The 19,632-nt window shown below is 39.0% G+C and overlaps 1 protein-coding gene across 3 annotated transcripts in view; it reads right to left on the bottom strand.

Moving 5' to 3' along the window:
* Positions 1-19,632, bottom strand: part of XRN2 (5'-3' exoribonuclease 2) — an 88,484-nt gene that overhangs the window by 48,874 nt on the left and 19,978 nt on the right. For 2 of the 3 annotated variants that reach the window (XM_054466977.2, XM_054466978.1), the window contains exons 2-14: positions 13,753-13,880; positions 13,558-13,669; positions 11,481-11,592; positions 9,600-9,658; positions 9,434-9,523; positions 8,511-8,583; positions 8,331-8,381; positions 7,709-7,866; positions 6,555-6,629; positions 6,336-6,469; positions 6,179-6,236; positions 5,988-6,095; positions 1,090-1,134 (exon numbers count right to left, since the gene is read on the bottom strand). In XM_054466977.2, the coding sequence (XP_054322952.1) occupies positions 1,090-1,134; positions 5,988-6,095; positions 6,179-6,236; positions 6,336-6,469; positions 6,555-6,629; positions 7,709-7,866; positions 8,331-8,381; positions 8,511-8,583; positions 9,434-9,523; positions 9,600-9,658; positions 11,481-11,592; positions 13,558-13,669; positions 13,753-13,880 (1,203 nt within the window). The remainder of the gene's footprint in view (positions 1-1,089; positions 1,135-5,987; positions 6,096-6,178; positions 6,237-6,335; positions 6,470-6,554; positions 6,630-7,708; positions 7,867-8,330; positions 8,382-8,510; positions 8,584-9,433; positions 9,524-9,599; positions 9,659-11,480; positions 11,593-13,557; positions 13,670-13,752; positions 13,881-19,632) is intronic. The other variant, XM_063659458.1, reaches the window with a different exon arrangement.

Below are 19,632 nucleotides of genomic sequence, written 5' to 3'. Positions count from 1 at the left end.
CAGGCGCATGTCACCACACCCAGCTAATTTTTGTGGAAATACAACTTTTATTTACCCTTCGCCTTCCTAGAATTTAACTCTTTATTTCCAATTAATTAGATATGATTATAGCTAACATAGGTGATAGTCTTGGCTGACTGATAAAAGATATTGGCAAAAATAATAATATTTAAGTAGAAACCAAATATGCCCCTCCCAATCTAAATGATTTTGAACCCACTGCAACAATAAATAACTCTACTTTTCTCCCTTCTTGTTTCCTGAAATTGCTTAATTCTAACAAAACATAGTAAAAGACAGTCCCTAAACTCCACAAGCTTGAAAATCTAGTAGGGAAGATAAGAAAACAAGAACTAAAGAAGTTAAATGACTATAAAATATTATGCAATTAAGTAAGAAAACATGTATCAGAGGTAGGAAGCACCAGAGTTAAAAGAAAGGATTGCTCAACCTGTACTATGAGCATAACCAAGAAGGGAGGCCTTGTAGAAAAGGTAAGATGTCAGTGAGCTGCAAAGTCAAAAATCCATTCAGAGGTTACAAATGAAGGCAACACTCTTAGTCAGCAGGGACATGGTGTATTTAGAAGACAACAAGGGATATGCTGGACGGCTGGAATTCAACTGGATGACAGTGTGCTCTGAAGACCAAACTAAGACAGAATTGGATTCTGAGGGGATTAAGGAGTCAGTGGTGCTTTTAGAGCAGAGAAACAAGTTTAGAATGTTGTGTTCTAGAAAGATTAATCTGACAAAGATGTAGAAATAAGAGTATAGTAACTTTCAAGGGGATACAAAAGATTGACCATTTTTACTTAAAAAACAATACTTGATTGCTGTAAACCATTCAAATAGCTAAATGCCACCCACCTCTCACCTCCCAAGTGTATCCCTTCAGACATCAGAGCCTAGAGGACCTTCTTTAAATCGACACCAGTGTTCTTTCTACAGGTAAAAAGGCAACTGGGTGGACACTTACATCCCTGACCAAGTCCTACTGGACAAGGAATAAAGCTACTGTAATGAACATCTTCCTCATAAATTGTAAAATTACGCTATTGCCAATCTCATGAAATCAATTAAAACTTACCTTCATTCTCTTTCTTTTTTCTTTCTGTCGTCTTCTAAAACTGTCCTAAAAGTATAAAATCCACATATTCTGTCAAATAATTACACAAAAATGTCAGAGTTAAGCATTACCAGGAATGATTTGGGAGGCAACTTAAGTTTTAAAGGACGACCCCAGAAATCTAGGTACATGATTTAAACCAGGCAATAAGAGTATATGTTCAAAATGCTGCTTATCAGAACTTAACAATGGAAGACTGAATTTAGATACAATTTAATGGTTCTTGGTAATTCTGTTCAGAAAGCTTTTGAATCATTTCAGGAAAATGCAAAGCCATTACAAAGACCCTTGGTTTTATCCTGGAGCAAACAGGCTGTCAATATGGAGAAGATACAAGTTAAAAAACAAAAACAAAACAAAACAAAACTCAACAATTCCTAAGGTTTAGTTGAAGGTAGTTAATAACTAAGGTATCCATTTTTTAAAAAATCAGCAAGACAATTTAATTAGACTCTGTTACCTAAAAAGGGCTCTTACTCTGTAGCATGCATGGCACAATGGAGAACAGAAGTGGAACTCTATGCAAACATTATCCACCACCCTGGCCAGATTCCAAAAATATCAATCCAATGAAAAAAAAGGAAGGAAATTGAGATGTATGCACGGCTTACTACTCTGGGCCAATTTAATTCATAGGAGAGGGTCCAGCCCAAGTTGATTCTTCCCCCTACTCATTTCCAAATTGTAGCCATGGTTTCAACTAGACAGAATTTTGTGTTCATCTTGTTTCCCACTAACTCTGGGCCATTCGCAGGCCTCCCATACCCATGCCCAAGTTTCCCTGAGTATCAAGGAACTGAAATGACAGCTAGGGTGGCCATAGCTACTGTTGCAGCCTAAAACAGGGGCCAGTGGATCCTATACTGATGGTCATCCTAGTAGGTACACTTCCAAGTCAGTCCTACCAACTGCAATATAAGGCCTTAAGGAAATTGGAAATTGGTGCTTTCTGCCAGGCAAAAAGCTGAATGCCAGATACATAAGTCTCCTGCTCTAAAGTGGAGCCCAGGTGATCAACTACCCTAAAACCTCCTCTGATATAGAAACCACTGATTTATTTAATCAAGCTTCTGTCCCATCTTCAATGAAACTTCTCTTGTGTAGGTCACCAATGACCTGCAGACTATGAAATCCATTAGTCAGATTTCAGTCCTTATCTGACCAGGATTCTTTCCTCCTTGGATCAGTCTTCACTTGGCTTCCAGGAGGCTACACTCACCTGATCTCCTTCCCTCTTGCTATGTGTCTTTGTTCCTCAACTCCCCAGCCTCTTAACCCATTTATGCCAAAGGTTGCAAGTCTTTTGTGTGAAAAATCAGACCTCGGTGATGACCTTTAGCAGTAGGATATAAATAACTCCCACAAGCTTATCGTTCCAATAATGGAACACTGGGCACAAATGAGTTACTGTTGGTGCTCCCCTGGGCCTAGTACTTGGATCTCTCCACTTCTCTCCTCCCATGGGAGTCATCACCTGGTCTCATGGCTTTGAACACCATCTACATGCTGATGACTCCCCAACCAGAGCCTCTCCATACTTAGCATCTCCATTTGGCTATCTGAAACTTCACATGTCTGAAATAGAATCCCCACCCCACCTTTGCACCTCCCAGTCTTTCCATGAGGGTTGCTCAAAACATCTTTCAGTCTGTTGTCACCTTTCCTTCTCTTACACTCTATATTTAATCTATTTGCCAATCCCACTGGCTCTACCTTCAAAACATGCTCAGAATCCAACTGCCTCTGATGATCTCCACTGCTACCATCCAGGCTCCCTTGGATTACTGTAAAAAAGGCTCCTCACTGGGCTGGGGCTCACTGCTTTGACCTTTCCCTCCATACAGTACTTCCAACATGGCAGCTAGAGTGATCCTTTTACAGTATGTGTCAAATCTTGTAACTTTTCTACTCAAAACCTTACACTGATGCACAATGAAAGTTAAAAGTCCTATGATGACCTGTTGGGTCCTACCAGACTGGGCCCTCCGTCTTCTTTCTGACTTCATCTCCTACTGCTCTTTCTTTGCCTCCTCTGCTCCTTCCACACTGGCTCCTCTGTGTTCTGTGAACATCCTGAGTATGCTCCTGCCCCAGGGCCTTGGCACTGGCGATTCCCTCTGTCTGTAATATGCTTCCTGCAAACATCTGCACGGTGTGCTCCCTCACATCCTTTACATCTTTAATCAAGGTCAGCTGTCAGTGAGGCCTTCTCTCGTCACCTTTTCTAGAACTGTAACGCCCAACCTCTCCCCTCCCAGATGCCTCCTCACCTGCTTTAGTTTTCTTTGTGGCACTTATTCTCTAACACTTAATGAGGTTTACTTAGTTACTGTGTTTATCTTCCAGCTCTCCCAAGAGAATGTAAACTCCATGAGGGCAGGGATTTCTGTCTCCTTTTTTGTTTTTTGCTGTATCACTAGCACTCAGAACACTGTCTGGCACTTGGTAAATACTTAAATATTTGCTTAATAAACGAACAACATTCCCAAGATAAAAGGCAAACATGGAAGCTCATACAATAAAAAGCAACACATTTCTTGCCTAAATGCTCAACTTTAATAACAATTTTTTTTTCTTTGGAGACAAGAGTCTCGCTCTGTCACCCTGGCTGGAGTGCAGTGGCATGATCCCGGCTCACTGCAGCCTCCACCTCTTGGGTTCAAGCAATTCTCCTGCCTCAGCCTCCCAAGCGGCTGGGATTATAGGCGCCCACCACCACGCCCAGCTTAAATTTTTGTATTTTTAGTAGAGATGGGGTTTCACCAAGTTGGCCAGGCTGGTCTCAAGCTCCTAACCTCAGGTGATCTGCCCACCTTGGCCTCCCAAAGTGCTGAGATTACAGGCATGAGCCACCACGCTTAGCCAATAACAAATATTAATGTATTCCTTTTCTACCATTTGTTCTGCTGGTCTGTTAAATGCCTATCTCTAACGGTGGTAGTCACGCACAAACAGAAGACCACCTGGGGGGACCTTATGGATCTCTCCCTTTTTTGTGCTATGAACTCCTTTGGAAATCTGTCAAATGCCAGGGACGCACTTCCCAGAAAAATACATATATCCAGAAACTTTCCTATTGCATTTTTGAGGGTTTCCCCTGGTGTCCAATCATGCTGAAGGACATGGCATGACTTCAGGGACACCAACAAAGATCCAAAGCTTTAAAATGCCCTCTCCTGCCAGGTCAGCTGAAAAATCGTATTAATTAAATCTGTAACACTATGGTGTCTACCAAATCCCACACTTCCTCCTCTAATGCCAACTCAAGGTGCAGAGTCTGCTAAAGAGACAGTAGAAGGCTACTGTAACTTGAGGTTTTTAAACCAAGTGGTACAAAGTATGTAGCAGCAGATCAAGGGATGCCACCGTAATTGTTGAAAAAGTAGTTAAAAATGTTCCAGTTGACATCTGATCCTCCAGACAAAGCTAGTTCTGTAATTTGAATTCTATATGCAAAAAACTCTTGACATCACACAAAAACATTACCAAGTACTGAAGGCTTTTCGAAAGAATGCTTACAGTCAACTCACTATGTTACATAAAATGACACCCAAAGTTCTAAAAATAAGAGATCACTAGCTACAGTATACGAAGTTGATGAAAACAGAAAATAAGATTCAGTGACACATTTTAATGTGTTGGGAGATCATGAAGCAATGTAGCAGTTATATACGTTGTTATCTGCTTAAAATAGCCACATGACTTTTATAAAATCAGTTTCTGAAAGGATTTCCTTACTGTTTCTAAGAAGCTATTATCTGCTTATTTTGCCCACTGCTGGCCTCCCTTGCTACACCCTGCAATCACCCTCCAATCACTCTGCCTCCAGGCTGCTGCCCCTCCACTCCTATCAGCTCACCAGTGGATCCCAAACCCTGTCCACAGATGAAGTGCCTGACCATCTCACTGTGATCCCTTGAGCATGGCTTCTTATCTCTTCAGGAATTTCCTTCTACCTCTCTAGAACTAGCTCCTCTTTCTCTTTAAATGTCCATGGTTCCCTAGGCTTCTGTTAAAGGTACTTTTACTCCACACAAGCTCCCAGGGTCACACTCATAGTACACTCATAGTTTCAAGTACCTTCCATTAGTTAATGGTTCTCAAATCTCTTTTCAAAAGACTTCTGCCCTGAGCTTTATACACATTCAACTGCTTAATGGACTTTTCTCCTCTCAGGTGTCCTATAGCCCCCTCAACATTAAACATCTCCAAAATGAAACTCAGTTTTTACTTTGTCCCCACCTCAACCCATTCCACCCCTAGTGCTTGCTATCTTAGTAAATGGCACCAGCAAATTCCTAACTGCCCAAGCCAGAACCTGGACTTTTCATGTAAGCACTCATCCATAATATGCAATCAATTTTCAAATGCTTTGTTATTTTATTTCCTTCTTGTGTTTCAATTTCTTAAGAGATTCAGCTCTCCACAGATCTACGTTCTCCCAACCCTCTGCCCTGGCTGATATAATCCAACCCACACTCCCTACATTATCAATTCTTCTTAACCTGTCTTCCTGCCTTCAAAACATGACAGCCACTAGTTCAATCCCAATAGCCTTCCGGCCTTGGTACCCGCATTTCAAATCCTATTGATTAGAAATGTGTTTGGATTTATATTCAGATTATGAAGACAGAAAAAACATTACAATGCAACTCAAACAGGGTACAATACATAGTTCCACAGAGCAAGCAGCACAACCTTTATAAAATAATCAAAGCACTGACCACTCATGATTACATTAGTGTTGACACACCATAATGATATAAAAACACACTCAAAGAGATTAAAAGTAATCACAGGATCATCACAGCCTATTAGAGACAGGAGCAATTTTAGCTACTGCAATAGAAACACTTTACCTCATCATCCTTTCTCTTTTTAAAAATGCTATCCTCAACTTCACCAACTGCTAACATGATCATCTGTACTCTTTGCAGATTGACATAACCACTTTCTGTAAGGTAACCCTGTAAGTGATAAAATATATGTAAAATGATCTTCTTATAAAAGCAAATATTTGTGTTTTGAAATCATTCAAGAATGAACTTACCCCAGTTTTGTGTACCACATTTTTGTATATGTTAACCAAACGGTCAATTGCATTTTCCCTGTCAGCAAGAGACAAACATTATGAATTAGGACCAGTAGGCACAGTAAAGTCAAGAAGCCTAAAACAGTAGTTTGAAAAGCTACACAAATGTACCTACCTAATCTCTAACGACGGCAAATGAGGGAGGAAGTCATTTCCCACAAAGAAGCACATGAAAACCCAGTCATCAATGCTCCTCTCAACATCAAATGTGAATGGTAGGCTGGCCATTGTGAGTTCTCTTTCCAAATACTGCAACCAAAAAGGAATTTTGCCATTACAGCTATCAAAGGCACCCTGCTTTAGAGTGCTGATTTCAATGATTATTGCTACATACCTCACGAAGAACATTAAGCCGAAGGAAGATAAACTCTCCTTCTGCACAAGGAAGACTATCAGCAAGTTCATCATGCTGCAAGAACAGGAATGAAGATGAAACAAGTCTACTCTACGTCCAGTAATTTTTTCCAACCAAGCAAATTTTAAGGCTTTTTCTAACGCACGATCCATTTTAATATCACAAGTATTTAATTTTTAAAAGCTCACCAACCCATTTTAAAATAAAAATTACCCATAAAATCAACCACGTCTAGACCAGGGGTCAGCAAACATTTTCTGTAAAGGGCCAGACAGTAAATTATTTTGGCTATTGGGGGACATATATGATCTCTGTTTAATAGTCTTTCATGTTTTATTTTGTTTTTAACAACACTTTAAAAATGTAAAAAACATAGCTCACAGGCCAAACCTGGAGGACTGAAGTTTGCCAACTGATGACCTATACCCAACCAACAATTACCCCTTCCTTGTGAATAGATGTGCATAGATACATGTATACTGTCTTTATTGTATTACATATCTGAAATAATACACTATATTTATCTCTTTTTTCACTTAACGATGTCTTTTACTCCCCTCATAAAGTATATGACTCAAGAGGCACCATATTATTGAAACAGAAGCCCCTTTAAAGGAGGCTGGACATAACCAAGTGAACCTAAAATACATAAAAAGTGGGAGTAACTTAAAAGTCTCAAGAAGCTGTAGTTCCTTTTAAGAAGAGTATTTCAAACAAATAACTTCCACAAACAAATTACAAGCTATGGGCATTATTATCTATGAGAAGTAAGCCTCGTGTAGATATAGGCAATATCAGAAAAAGTGCTAAGTAGAAAGGATGAGTGTGCGCATGTTTTTGAATGCAGGTTAATTTTAAAGTACTTTAAAAGATACGTCTCTGTCGAAACGGTCTCAAAAGAAAAAAAAAGAAAAGATACATCTCTGTGAAGGGTAACGACAACAGAACAAGCACATAAAAAAACTAATCAACCACAATCTTCATCCATTTTAAAAACAAGGCAACTCAAATATTTAATGCTATTTAATTGTATACTTTAAAATGGTTGAAATGATATTTTATGTCATATACATTTTACCACAATAGATTTTTTTTTTTTTTTAATGAGGCAACTACCATCTCAAAGTTCTTACCTTTCCCTTCTTTTCTCTTGGCAAACCTTCACAATCTTTGACCTCATGCCCAAACTGATTACAAAGACCACATGGTTTGGGCTTGTTTGGTTTGAATTCTTCTCTAATAATGGTAAAGTTGGGTTCATGTGTGGCAAGGCCAAGCATAATGAGATCAGCTATCAATCAAAAATGAGAAAAACACTGAACAGTGAGTATTCTGAGAGAAGTCTTACCATAAACTACTGTGAGACGCCAACACAAAGAAAAGCCCAAATGAGCACCCAAATGAGCAGCAAAGCCCCAAAGCCTGACACTTCCTGGCAGTTCCCAGTTAACAGGAAGTCCTCTAGATACGTGGACCTACAACATAGACTGCCACTAAGGATTAAACACTTGGGAAATTCTCCATTTTAAAGGTATGGGGAGTTAAAAGGTTGAAAAATGTAAGAAAGAAGAAAAGAAATTAAAGATTATTGATCACAGATTAAACAGCAACTCAATAATAGTTCCCTGTCGAATATAAAATAACCAAGGCATTTTGGAACTTCCAGGTAACCATGAATAATCCATTACTGCACACCAACCCATCAACTTGCTATGGTTTAATCCAAAAGAAGCAAATCCCAAAGAAGAAACTTACCATCTGCTCCACATAAACAATGATGAGTATTTGGGTCATGGTTAGGCTGGGCTAAACAAGAGAGAAACATGTATTTATATTAATATATTCCACAAGAATATCACTTCATACCAAATATTTTCTATTCAATGGCTTTTTAAAAATAGAACATATAATCAAATATTGGTAAGTAAGCTTTACCTCTTTGCCTTCTAATGTAATCCATGATTTTATGTTCTCCTTCACCAGGTGCACTAGCATCAGATAAAATAACCTATAAAAAAATTTTTAACACTTTCAGATTATCCCCAATTTTCTATAGGCACAAAAATCAAAAGAATTATATGTCTCAAGAAAAACTGAGATAAGTGTTACGGGAAAATTTTCTGAATAAGGGGTGGGTGGGTGGGTGTGGGTGTGTGTGTGTGTGTGTAACACCAAAACGACTTCATTGAAAATTTTCTCAATAAAGTAGGGGTGTGTGTGTGTGTGTGTGTGACACCAAAACTACTTCATTAACTTACGACATGGAATGGAAAGGAATGAAATGTCTGGGTCAGACCTAGCCATCAGAAAAACTGATCATTCACAAGCTCCTATTTTCACTACTATGCAAGGATATAGTGCTGAACCATATATGCCCCAAGAATAATCAATAACAGATATCTATTAAATATAATTTACCATTTCTCATTAATAGGGAAGCCAGCTTATGAACCTAAAATTACAAACAGGTTCATTTAAATATTATTTAAATATTTGGGAACACGGCCATTTAAGGCAGCCCCACAACTTACTAATCTTGCTGTATTTTGATATGTAATAATGGAAATTTCCACTTAAAAATTACTTTCCTATATATATTTTTTAATTATGAATCCCAATTTTATGGCTTCATAGTGATGGTAAGAGGACAAAATTGGCTTTAAGAGAAAATTCAGCTATCTAAAACCTAACCATGCAAGGATACCCCAACTCCAATAACCCTGGAAGCTCTTCTTTCCTCCAACAGTCAACTACCATTTTATGGGGCAGGGCAGAAGGATAAATAATGTCAGTCATATCAAAGTACAGCCTCGAATGATCACCCTAATCTTTCTGAAGTATCAAAATGTGAAACTTACTGTCAAATTTTTCCACCCAGGGTCATTATTTAAACGATCAGCTATGTAATAGCGAAGGCATTTAGCAAGATTGTCCATGAATTCAGTTCCCTAAAATGATAGAAAGAAATAAATTAACCTATCATTTAAGAGTTAGCAATAGCTAGCAAAGTATGAGACTACTTACTGGTGTAATACAGTTGCTGTCAAATCTTTCTTTTATTTCTTCTGGAGGAAGAAAGCCACCTAGAGAAAAGAGGCAACGTTTTGTTCTCCCCATAAAAAGTGAGATAAATTACTCAATATTAAGCCAGAACAACAAAAACAAAAAGTTCAAATACAAAAGAAAGTGAAGTTTTGTCATCCGAGGAACAATGTTCCCTCACTGGGAAGAAAATAAGATTCCATCTCTCAAATTTAAATTATTATTATTATTATTATTATTTGAGACAGAGTCTCATTCTGTTACCCAGGCTGGAGTGCAGTGGTGCAATCTCAGCTCACTGCAACCTCTGCCTTCCGGGGTTCAAGCGATTCTCCTGTCTCAGCCTCCTGAGAAGCTGGAATTACAGGCGCCTGCCACCACGCCTGGCTAATTTTTGTATTTTTAGTAGAGACGGGGTTTCATTGTGTTGGCCAGGCTGGTCTCAAACTCCTGACCTCCAGTCATATCTGCCCTCCTCGGCCTCCCAAAATGCTGGGATTACAGGGATGAGCCATCGCACTCAGCCTTTTAAATTATGTTTTAATAAGACTGTAAAACAATATATGGTACACAAAAGATATTATATTGTTACATAAAAATAATGAAGTTCTTCACTCTGTAAGAGAATACACACACACACACACACACACACACACACACACACACACATATACACCAGTTAGAGGCCATATTTTTGATAACAGTTCCTAAAGTAAAGGTGCCTAAGAAAAATGAAATTTAAAATGCCAAGTTCATCACAGCTTTACAGGATAAGAAATACAATTATCAGGTAGAGGAACATAAAAATCCTATTTTTTCCTCTATGTCACTATTAGCTGCTTCTCAAGAAACAAATATATTTCATCACATCTTCAAAAAAAAAGGCATTCTTAAAATCAGAAACATTGTTATAAATACAAACAGGTTTTAGAGTCTTAAATTACAAGTTGCAGCTAAAGGAACTATATACTTGTACACTTCCAGCAAAATTAAAGTAATATAAAATTTATTGTAATTGCAGGCCTGAGCTGACTATACTATGGCATCCTTTTTCAACTGCAGAGTACAATTATCTGGAGCCAAGACACTGTGGCTTTTCTGGTCTATTTTACCCCCTTAAGTAGCAGAACACCAAACACAAACCTGCCACAACCATACCCTACCTCACACACAGGTGTGGTAGGAGAGAACCAGTCCCAACTGGCATCAACACTCCCTGATCTTCCTTTTCTCTGAGGCTTAGTCAGTTCCTACCCATGTAGCCACCAGGAATTTTAAGGCTTTGGGGAACTGCAAAAATGAAGACATCCCACCTCAACCCCTCCAAACTTGAAGGAACCATACTGTGCCTGCTCCATCAACCTATATTGAAAGTATGCAAATGACTTGGCAACAGCCTGTAAATGTGGATCGAATCACCTCCGGCTTCCTCAGATAGACCTCTGAGTTTCAAAAAGCAAGCAAACCAAAGCTGATTTGAGGAAAATGTTTACAGCACTATAGCTTTCTGACAGCCGCCACAGAGAAAAGTAGTAAAAAATACTTACTATATTTCTATTCTACAGAGACATAAAAGTTTGTTAAAGAGCTGCACTGGCCCTGAGAGGAGTTGACAATCTGCACTCTCCACCAGAATTCCCTATTCCCAAGGCTCCCTTTTACTGGAGAGTTTGAAAATAAACAAGCCTATTAAGCCTATTGGTAGATTTCATGAATTACTTTTCCTCAACAGTGAACACTGGATATTCTGGGATCCTTATTAAGTTAAAAGCTTGCCTATTTGTAAGAAAAAGTTGCCACCACTCCCTCATTCTGCATACATCTTATAAAAAAAAATCCAACTTCAAGATGCATATTCTTTACCTTTTGCCAATATTTCTTCCCTGACTCGCTGCTTCTCGACTGCTGCTTCCATTCCTTCTTTTGATGCCCTGAACCTCCTTGAACGCTGCTGGTTCATTTTAGCACGTGGTGCCTGAAAATGTATTTCATATTCCATAACACTAATCAAAATATTCACAAATAAATCTGTACATTATTTTGAATCAGTTGTTCTTATAAAAGTAGTACACTAAAACGGAAGAAAGGTAAGTAATGTGTCTAATAATCCTTTCATGACAGATACCAGATCCTGAGAACTTAAATTTGGACTGAGAACCTAAAAGCTGAGCTCAATCAGGTGAATGAGTGCCATGTCAAATGGACAAACATCCTATGAAGCCCTAGCACTTATACTGCAAGTCCTCCCAGTCTAACACCAGTTCCCCTCGGTTAGGGTGCTTGATTCAGGGCACCCAAGAAAGAAAGCTCACTTTACTCAAAAGACCCAGCCAGCATTTGATGAGTAGTTACTACTGAACTAAGATCAGGAAGACCTTCTCTATGTCCACACCTAAAAGGAAGAATGGTCTCCAAATGGGATCCACAATGTCTCATAAAAGCAACAGAAAACTACTTCTTTATGTGAAGAATCTCAGTGCACTTCTATTTCCCACAATAAGCTTTGTAATTATTACTCTGTCTTTTCAATAAGGCATAGCAGTTAGAAAAGAAATAATGTTTTAACCAGAAGTACTTTTAAATCACTCTAACCAAATGCAATTTCACTGGAAAAGCCCAAATAAAGTGAACTAGATTGTAAGATTTTGGAAGTTACTGAACTGAGTTTTGGGGTGGGAAGAAACTGTGAAATATCCTGTTTACATCTAAATGTAAGTTATTTAATATTCTCTTTAAACAATTCCCTTTACTGTAGAACGAGACCATCTAATGAAGCCCTCTCAAGTACAAAGATCTATATCTACATTTATATATAAACAAAAAAAGTGTGTATAAACATGTACATATACATATGCATATAAATGTGTACATATTTTATACTTGATGTAGCAGAAAGAACACACTGGAGTAAAGCTAAAGATTTCTTAAAAAAAAATTAGCTGAATATAAACTGAAATGTGCTCTAAACAAGACATATTCCTTTTCTTTTTACTCTTTACTCCATTCTAACTGCAACTTAGCAAGTTATCAGGTAGCTAAGGTTTTTCACTGAGTAAGATGAATCTCACAGAAAAGTTAATCTTCTTGGATTCAAAGTTCTCTGGATTTCCAAAATCATTCCATTAGCCGCTGGGATGCACTAAAATTAAAAGAATCTACTTGCACATAGCTAAATAAATTTAGAGTTATATCTTACCTTACCCCCCTGATAGAGTTTGCTGGTCATTTATAAAAGGAGTTACTTGGTATTATCATCATAGGTCAGTAACTTACTCCTCTCAAATCATTTTCATGACTACTCATTGCCTAAAGGATACAATCCAAACTCCAGATGGTAAGGTTTTCTTAAGCTTTTGCTACACTTCCCTTCTCAATTCAAACCACCTGTAGTTGCCAAAACATGTCAGTGTGGTCAAAGACATGGAAAGTGTGTTTACCTGCCACATTTGAGAAATCTGGAAGGTCCTCCCTCCCCAAACCCTGTCCCATCCATCTCCCACCACCACCCACCAATCTCCCAATTATTCTTCATTGTTAAAGAAATGGAACAAAAGTCACCTCTTCTCCATATCCTAACTTCCTTAGTAGCACTGACTTCCTCTTCCCTCAACACCCTGCATGTATTATCTAGTGCTTATAATGCCTATAAATAACTAAGCTCACCCATTTATCTATGCCTCCTTCCCTTTGACGGTAAGCCAAAAGTTCAAAAGCAAGGGCAGTCGCCAACATCCCCAGTATTTCACAGTACTGGGCACAAAATAAGCACAAAACAACACACACACAAAAACATCTGAATGAATGACTGAAGGATGAGGCTTGCTTTCTCAAGTTCATCACTGTCAACATTTTTCATTATTTAGCTGATTTTCATTCTAGACACTGGTAACACAGCAAAAACCAAAATGGAGGCTTCTAAGTTAATTATTTTAGCACTTACCACTCCATCTATTGCCATGTAGAGAAGTCGTCTTGGTCTTACAATACTGAAAAGTCTGTCAATGTACTCAAAAATTGCAACCATCATTTCATCTTCATTTTTTGGTGCTGGTCTATAATGACAACCAAACAATGTAATATAATATAGTGTTTCCTCTGTGATTTGCTATATCAGTGACAAAAATGGGTTACGTACTTGTCTTCAGGATGAGTACAGGGATGGATGATTCCATTCATATCCAAATACAGATTATCAAACTCCACATCATTTGGATTAGGTTTACTGGCATCAACTGGAATCTTTACACCATTGCATTCTTTTGGCTATGAGGAAGTGATAATTAATAGTAGTTTGATTGTTCAAGTCTAAAAATGACAGATCCTAGGCTCAGTATGAACTTGTGTTTCATTTCTGAACTGGAAATAAAACGCTTCAAGTAACCTTTAAATTATAATAAGTTATTTTATTCCTTAAAGCAAACTGAAGCAGATATTTTATCTGTAGGAAGTAGAGGGCTTCTAACACAAGTTATTTTTGACAATGTAGGAGATGTTTAGAAAATTCCCAAATCATTCAGGTTGTTCAAGTGAGAAATCATAGGAGTCATCTTAAAATTCATTTCCCTCACCACTCACATCACTAAGTCCTGTCAAAGTAACGTAAAAAATGCTCACCTACTTCATCTCCTTTCATTCCCACCACCATGAACACCAAGAAGTTACCATCTCTAACCTAAAAGAGCACGATAACCTTCATCTAGTCTGCCCCACCTCTAGACTCTCTGTTCTCCAGCTCACTTTCTGCATTGTCAGAGTTCTCTTTCTAAAACATAAAAATGTACATCTTAATCTTACCTAATTTTTCTAACGATTCTCACGGCAGGTGTTTACCAATGAGCCTGGAGCCTACCTAGTCTCCTATTCTGCCATACTATTGTTGAGGCCCACTCACTCTCTTGTAAATTCCTGGAAAATGCCTTTTGATCTCTCAATGCCGTCACATGATGCTTCTTTCAGAACTCCTTCTTCCTCCCTTGCCAACACCCACTTCCTGAAAAATTACTAATTTCCAGGGTCTACACTCAAATCAAATGTCACTCACTTTATAACACCTTGTACATATCTCCCAAGAAATTAACTGTTCCTTCTGAATTTCCTCATAATTTTGCTTATTCACTTGTAGCACTTCCACTGTTTTACAATTAGTCAATCTATCCCAGCTACACTGAGTTCCTCTAAAGGTAAGGGCTTACCCACTGCCAGAGATACTCAATTATGTTTTTGTAAATGTTACTTCCTTTGTTTTTCTCTTCCAGAGCCTCAGCAAGAGATTAAGACTATGAGATCTAATTTTTACTATGAACAATAAAAGTCACTTAAAAATATAACAGTTCCTCAAACACATATAAAACATCACTTGTAACAGCAAAAACTGTAAGAAATTTAAAAGCCCATCATGTACATACTACATCGTGGATGAAGCTCAAAAACATTACGTTAAGTGAAAGAAGCCAGTCATAAAGTACCAAGTACTATACAATCCCATTTATATGAAAAGTCTAAAATAGACATGTTTGCAAATATAAAAAGTAGATTAATGGTTGCTTCAGGTGAGGGTGGAGACAGGCGAGGGAGATGGGTAGCAACTGCTAATTACTTTTGAGAATGAAGACCCTCTAAAATCAGACAATAGTGATGATTGCACAGCTCTGTAAATATACTAAAAACCACTGAATCATACACTTTCAGCAGGTCAATTTCATGATATACAAATTATATCTCAATAAAGCTGTTAGAAATAGAAATTTAAAATCAGGTATGGTGGTATGTGCCTGTAGTCTCAGCTACTTCGGAGGCTGAGGTGGGAGGACTGCTTGAGGCCAGGAGTTCAAGGCTGCCGTGAGCTATGATCACACCACTGTACGCCAGCCTGGGCGACAGAGTAAGATCTCATCTCTTAAACAAGTAAACAGATCAACTTAGAGGAAAGGAAACAAGCCCATGAGGAAAAGAATAAACTCATATAACATCCATATACTTGTGAGATGCAAGTGAGATTGGAAGAGCTAGAGCTAGATGGTCACAAACATACTGCTAAGCCAAAAAAAAAAAAAAAAAAAACATATACAGTATACCACTTACAGAAAGTTATGAATAAATAAAACAGCATTCAATATTGCTCACGGATGAATACATATGCAATGAAAGCATAGTGAAAAGCAAAGGAATGATAAACACCAACTTCAGGATATTGACTATCTTTGAGAAGGAATCACGGGAATGCAACTGGGCTTCAAGTTGCATTTAGAATTGGAGGGAAAGAATAACAAAAGGGATTTAAGGCAGAACAGAGAAGAAGCTATTAGGCAATCTTCTGTACATACATGCTGTGAATCAAGAAAAAAAGGCTTGATAAGGAACAGTGAGTGGAATAAGTGGTAAAGAAAAAAGCAGGTCAATTCTTGGCAGGGTGGAGTCTATAGAAAAAGATAATTTGATGACCCCAAAATTAAAATCTATGATGTCAAGAGGCTCTCTGCCTCTTCATCTAACCTCTATACCCCAAAGTCCACATCTACCTTCATCCTGTCCAAGGGCCCACCACACTCAGGAAAATCAAAACTCATTCTTTGTGCCCCCCAGGAAAACAAACAGTAAATATTTCAGACCTGCTGGCCATATGATCTCAGCTGCAACAACTAATATCTGCCTTTGAAGAGTGAAAGCAACCATAAACAACACAACATGAATGGATATGGCTGTATTCCAATAAAACCTGACTCACAAAAACAGGACGTCACTAGCAGGCTAATCCCTGCCCTAGTGCCTAGCACAAGAAAAGGCACAGCTCTTCATATGGAGTGGAGCTACACGATCTACTTCTACCACCTAGGAAAAAAATAAAGTATGGAATAGGTGGGTCCTAATTTTGAGAAAAGAGCTCCAGGTATTCCCAGTAAGAAAACTGAATATATTTTCCCCTCAAGAGTACTGTAGACATGTTCAACACGCTTATTATGTAACTTTAGAATTCCTTTCATCAAGAGAAGACTCTGATGCTCAACAAAGAACTGACTCCTCAAGAACCTTGTCCAATGCTATACCAACATGTTTCCTGTTCAGTTAAAGAGAGATCCTTAATCAAAGGGCAGCTAAAAGGAGAGCCACTCTGAACCCTAAAACCAATGTATTTCAAGTAATGACTTTTAATTATTTTTTTAGATTCCCCAGATGACAGACTGAACACACACTGCAGTCTTCCCTTTCTACCCCGAGACCACATGAAAGACCAAACAAACAAATCTACTGTATAACTACGGCAGAAAACCAGAATTTCTGTGGCTGAGAATGATGAGGGATACCTAAAATATGGGGAACCAATAGCCCTAACTGAAGATGGAGTGCAGTACCTCCAACATGTGAGAAGAGATATGCTGCCAAAGGTGGGCTAACACAAGAGGGCTCTAGGCCCAGAGAGGAGGCTCAAAGGGACAGCTTCTGGATAATTCATCAGCGCCAGTCACAGCAACAGGCAGGTGGGTCAACTCCTGCCCTCTCCTCTCCCTTCACCCACCCAGGTCCCATGTGAACCAGGCAACTTGAGAAAGGAGCTCCCCAGAGAATGTGAAGGCTTAGGTTAGAAAGGCAGTGCAGTGCCCTGGCTGAGCAACAATTCCCAGGAAGGAACAGAGAGCACCTCTACCAGAAGGCTGGCAGTCAAGGTAGCTCTGCCTGGTAGGAAGCCTGCTCCTTCGTGACTTCATGGATAAAGCAGGGGATATATTTATTCCAAATAGGCAGGTGGGACATCATTATATTTGTGCGTGAAAATGCCAAGAAATCAAGATAAAGAAGGTATTTAAAGAAGTAAAGATAATACAAATATACAAATAATGTTTGTATAAATATACATTACATAGGTTTTGAAGTAAATCCCTAAAATGAATTTCACGCCAACCCACTGTTCCAGTCAACCTTATGAGGAGAAACCACCACCAATAGCTCAGTAGATGCATTGTTTTTGTTTAAACCTACAAAGGATTTAACAGGAACATTAGAAAAACTATGAATCATGTCTGAGGTTCCAGGGCAATAGGAGTATCCCACTGATGGAAGTCATATGCCAAACCATACAACTCAGTTTTAGATTTCCCTTAAAGAAGCTTGGAACTATGAAAAGAAATTCAAAACATGGGTGATATTTTAGAGAGAAATGGTCAAAGGGCTAATGAAAAATTTAAATTACAGTATTTTGGCTTAAAAATTCAACCTATAATAAGACATTTTAACACTTGTGGGTGATTAGTATTTTTTCAAGTTGTACGTGTGTTAGATCTTCATTTTTATACGATGTTAGTGAATGAGGACTAATAATTACCACTAGCATTTACGGAGCACTTAACATGTGATAAGCACTGTTACAATGGCTTTTACTCATGGATTATTCCATTCTATCCTCACAACAACCTTGTGAGGTCTGGAGTATCCCACTTACAATTAAGAACACAAATGCTTAGAGAGGTTAAGTGGCTTTTCCAAAGTCACACTACTACAGGTTCAGGAACTAGGATTTAAAACCATGACTCAGAGATGGTACCTTAACCAGTATGTTAGACTAATTAATTGTAATTTCACTAGATTCAAAGTGATGTGTGCCAAGGTCTATATCAAGTACTACAGAGGATACAAAATAGGCAAGGTGTGTGACATTGATCATCATTTGCTACATAAAGTCTTATCAGAAGATTTTATTCTAACATGACAGCATGAAGAGCTTCAACGACCTGCACCCCAGTGAAACTGGTAAATATTACTTTTAAAACAAAAACATTTAAAGCCTTTGGAAATGATCCTGAGGGCAAACAGCAAGCAAATCAAGAAAATCTGTAAAAATTTTAGAACAAAATTCATTTGCAAAAATGCACAGTAAAGTTTAAAAAAAAAAAAAAAAAGGTTGTTCTCAAGAACAGTGAAAGTAGAGTGAGGCCCAGTGGCTCATGCCTGTAATCAGCATTTTGGGAGGCTGAAGTGGGAGAATCACTTGCACCCAGGAGTTCAAGGCCAGCCTGGGGAACATAGAGTCCAGGAGCCCCATCAAGAATCAGGAAGGTACAGTGCATGTACCTGTAGTCCCAGCTACCTAGGATATTAAGGCAGAGGGCTGCATGAGCCCCGGAGTTGGAAACTACAGTGAGCTGATTGTGCCACTACTGCACTATATAGCCTAGGTGACAAAATGAGACCCTACACACACACACACACACACACACACACACACACACACACACAGAGCCAGGCACAGTGGCTCATAACTATAATCCAAGCACTTTGAGACACCAAGACAGAGCACTTGAGCCCAGGAGTTCGAGACCAGCCTAGGCAATATGATGAAACCTCATCTCTAAAAAAAAATTAGCCAGGTGTGATGGCACACCTGGAATCCCAGCTTATTCAGGAGGCTCAGGTGGGAGAATCACCTGAGCCCAGGAAGTCGAGGATGCAGTGGGCCAAGATCGCACTATTGCACTCCAGCCTGGGCAACAGAGACCCTGTCTCAAATACAAAGGAACAAACCAAAACAGTGCAAACTATGGTGAAGAGCAATTGGGAGGAGACTAATAGATCTAATGAAGATACAGGCCTGGACTACAGGCTAGTTTGCAGAAGAAAACTAGGGATTAAGATGGCTGGGAGGAGCCCTCCTGGGGTTGGCACAAATACCAAACACTGACGTCAGAAACTAATCCCTGGAAAGATCTACAATTTAGGAGTTCGAGATCAGCCTGGCCAACATGATGAAACCCCGTCTCTATTAAAAATACAAAAAATTAGCCAGGTGTGGTGGTGCATGCCTGTAGCCCCAGCTACTCGGGAAGCTGAAGCAGGAGAATCACTTGAACCCGGGAGATGGAGGTTGCAGTGAGCCAAGATCACGCCACTGCACTCCAACCTGGGTGACAGCAAGACTCCGTCTCAAAAACAAATAAATAAGGCCGGGCGTGGTTGCTCACACCTGTAATGCCAGCACTTTGGGAGGCCAAGTCGGGCCGATCACAAGGTCAGGAGATCGAGACCA

This window comes from Pongo pygmaeus, chromosome 21, assembly GCF_028885625.2.
Source record: "Pongo pygmaeus isolate AG05252 chromosome 21, NHGRI_mPonPyg2-v2.0_pri, whole genome shotgun sequence".
In the NCBI taxonomy this organism is placed as follows: Eukaryota; Metazoa; Chordata; class Mammalia; order Primates; family Hominidae; genus Pongo; species Pongo pygmaeus.
This window is presented reverse-complemented; position numbering and strand designations above follow the sequence as displayed.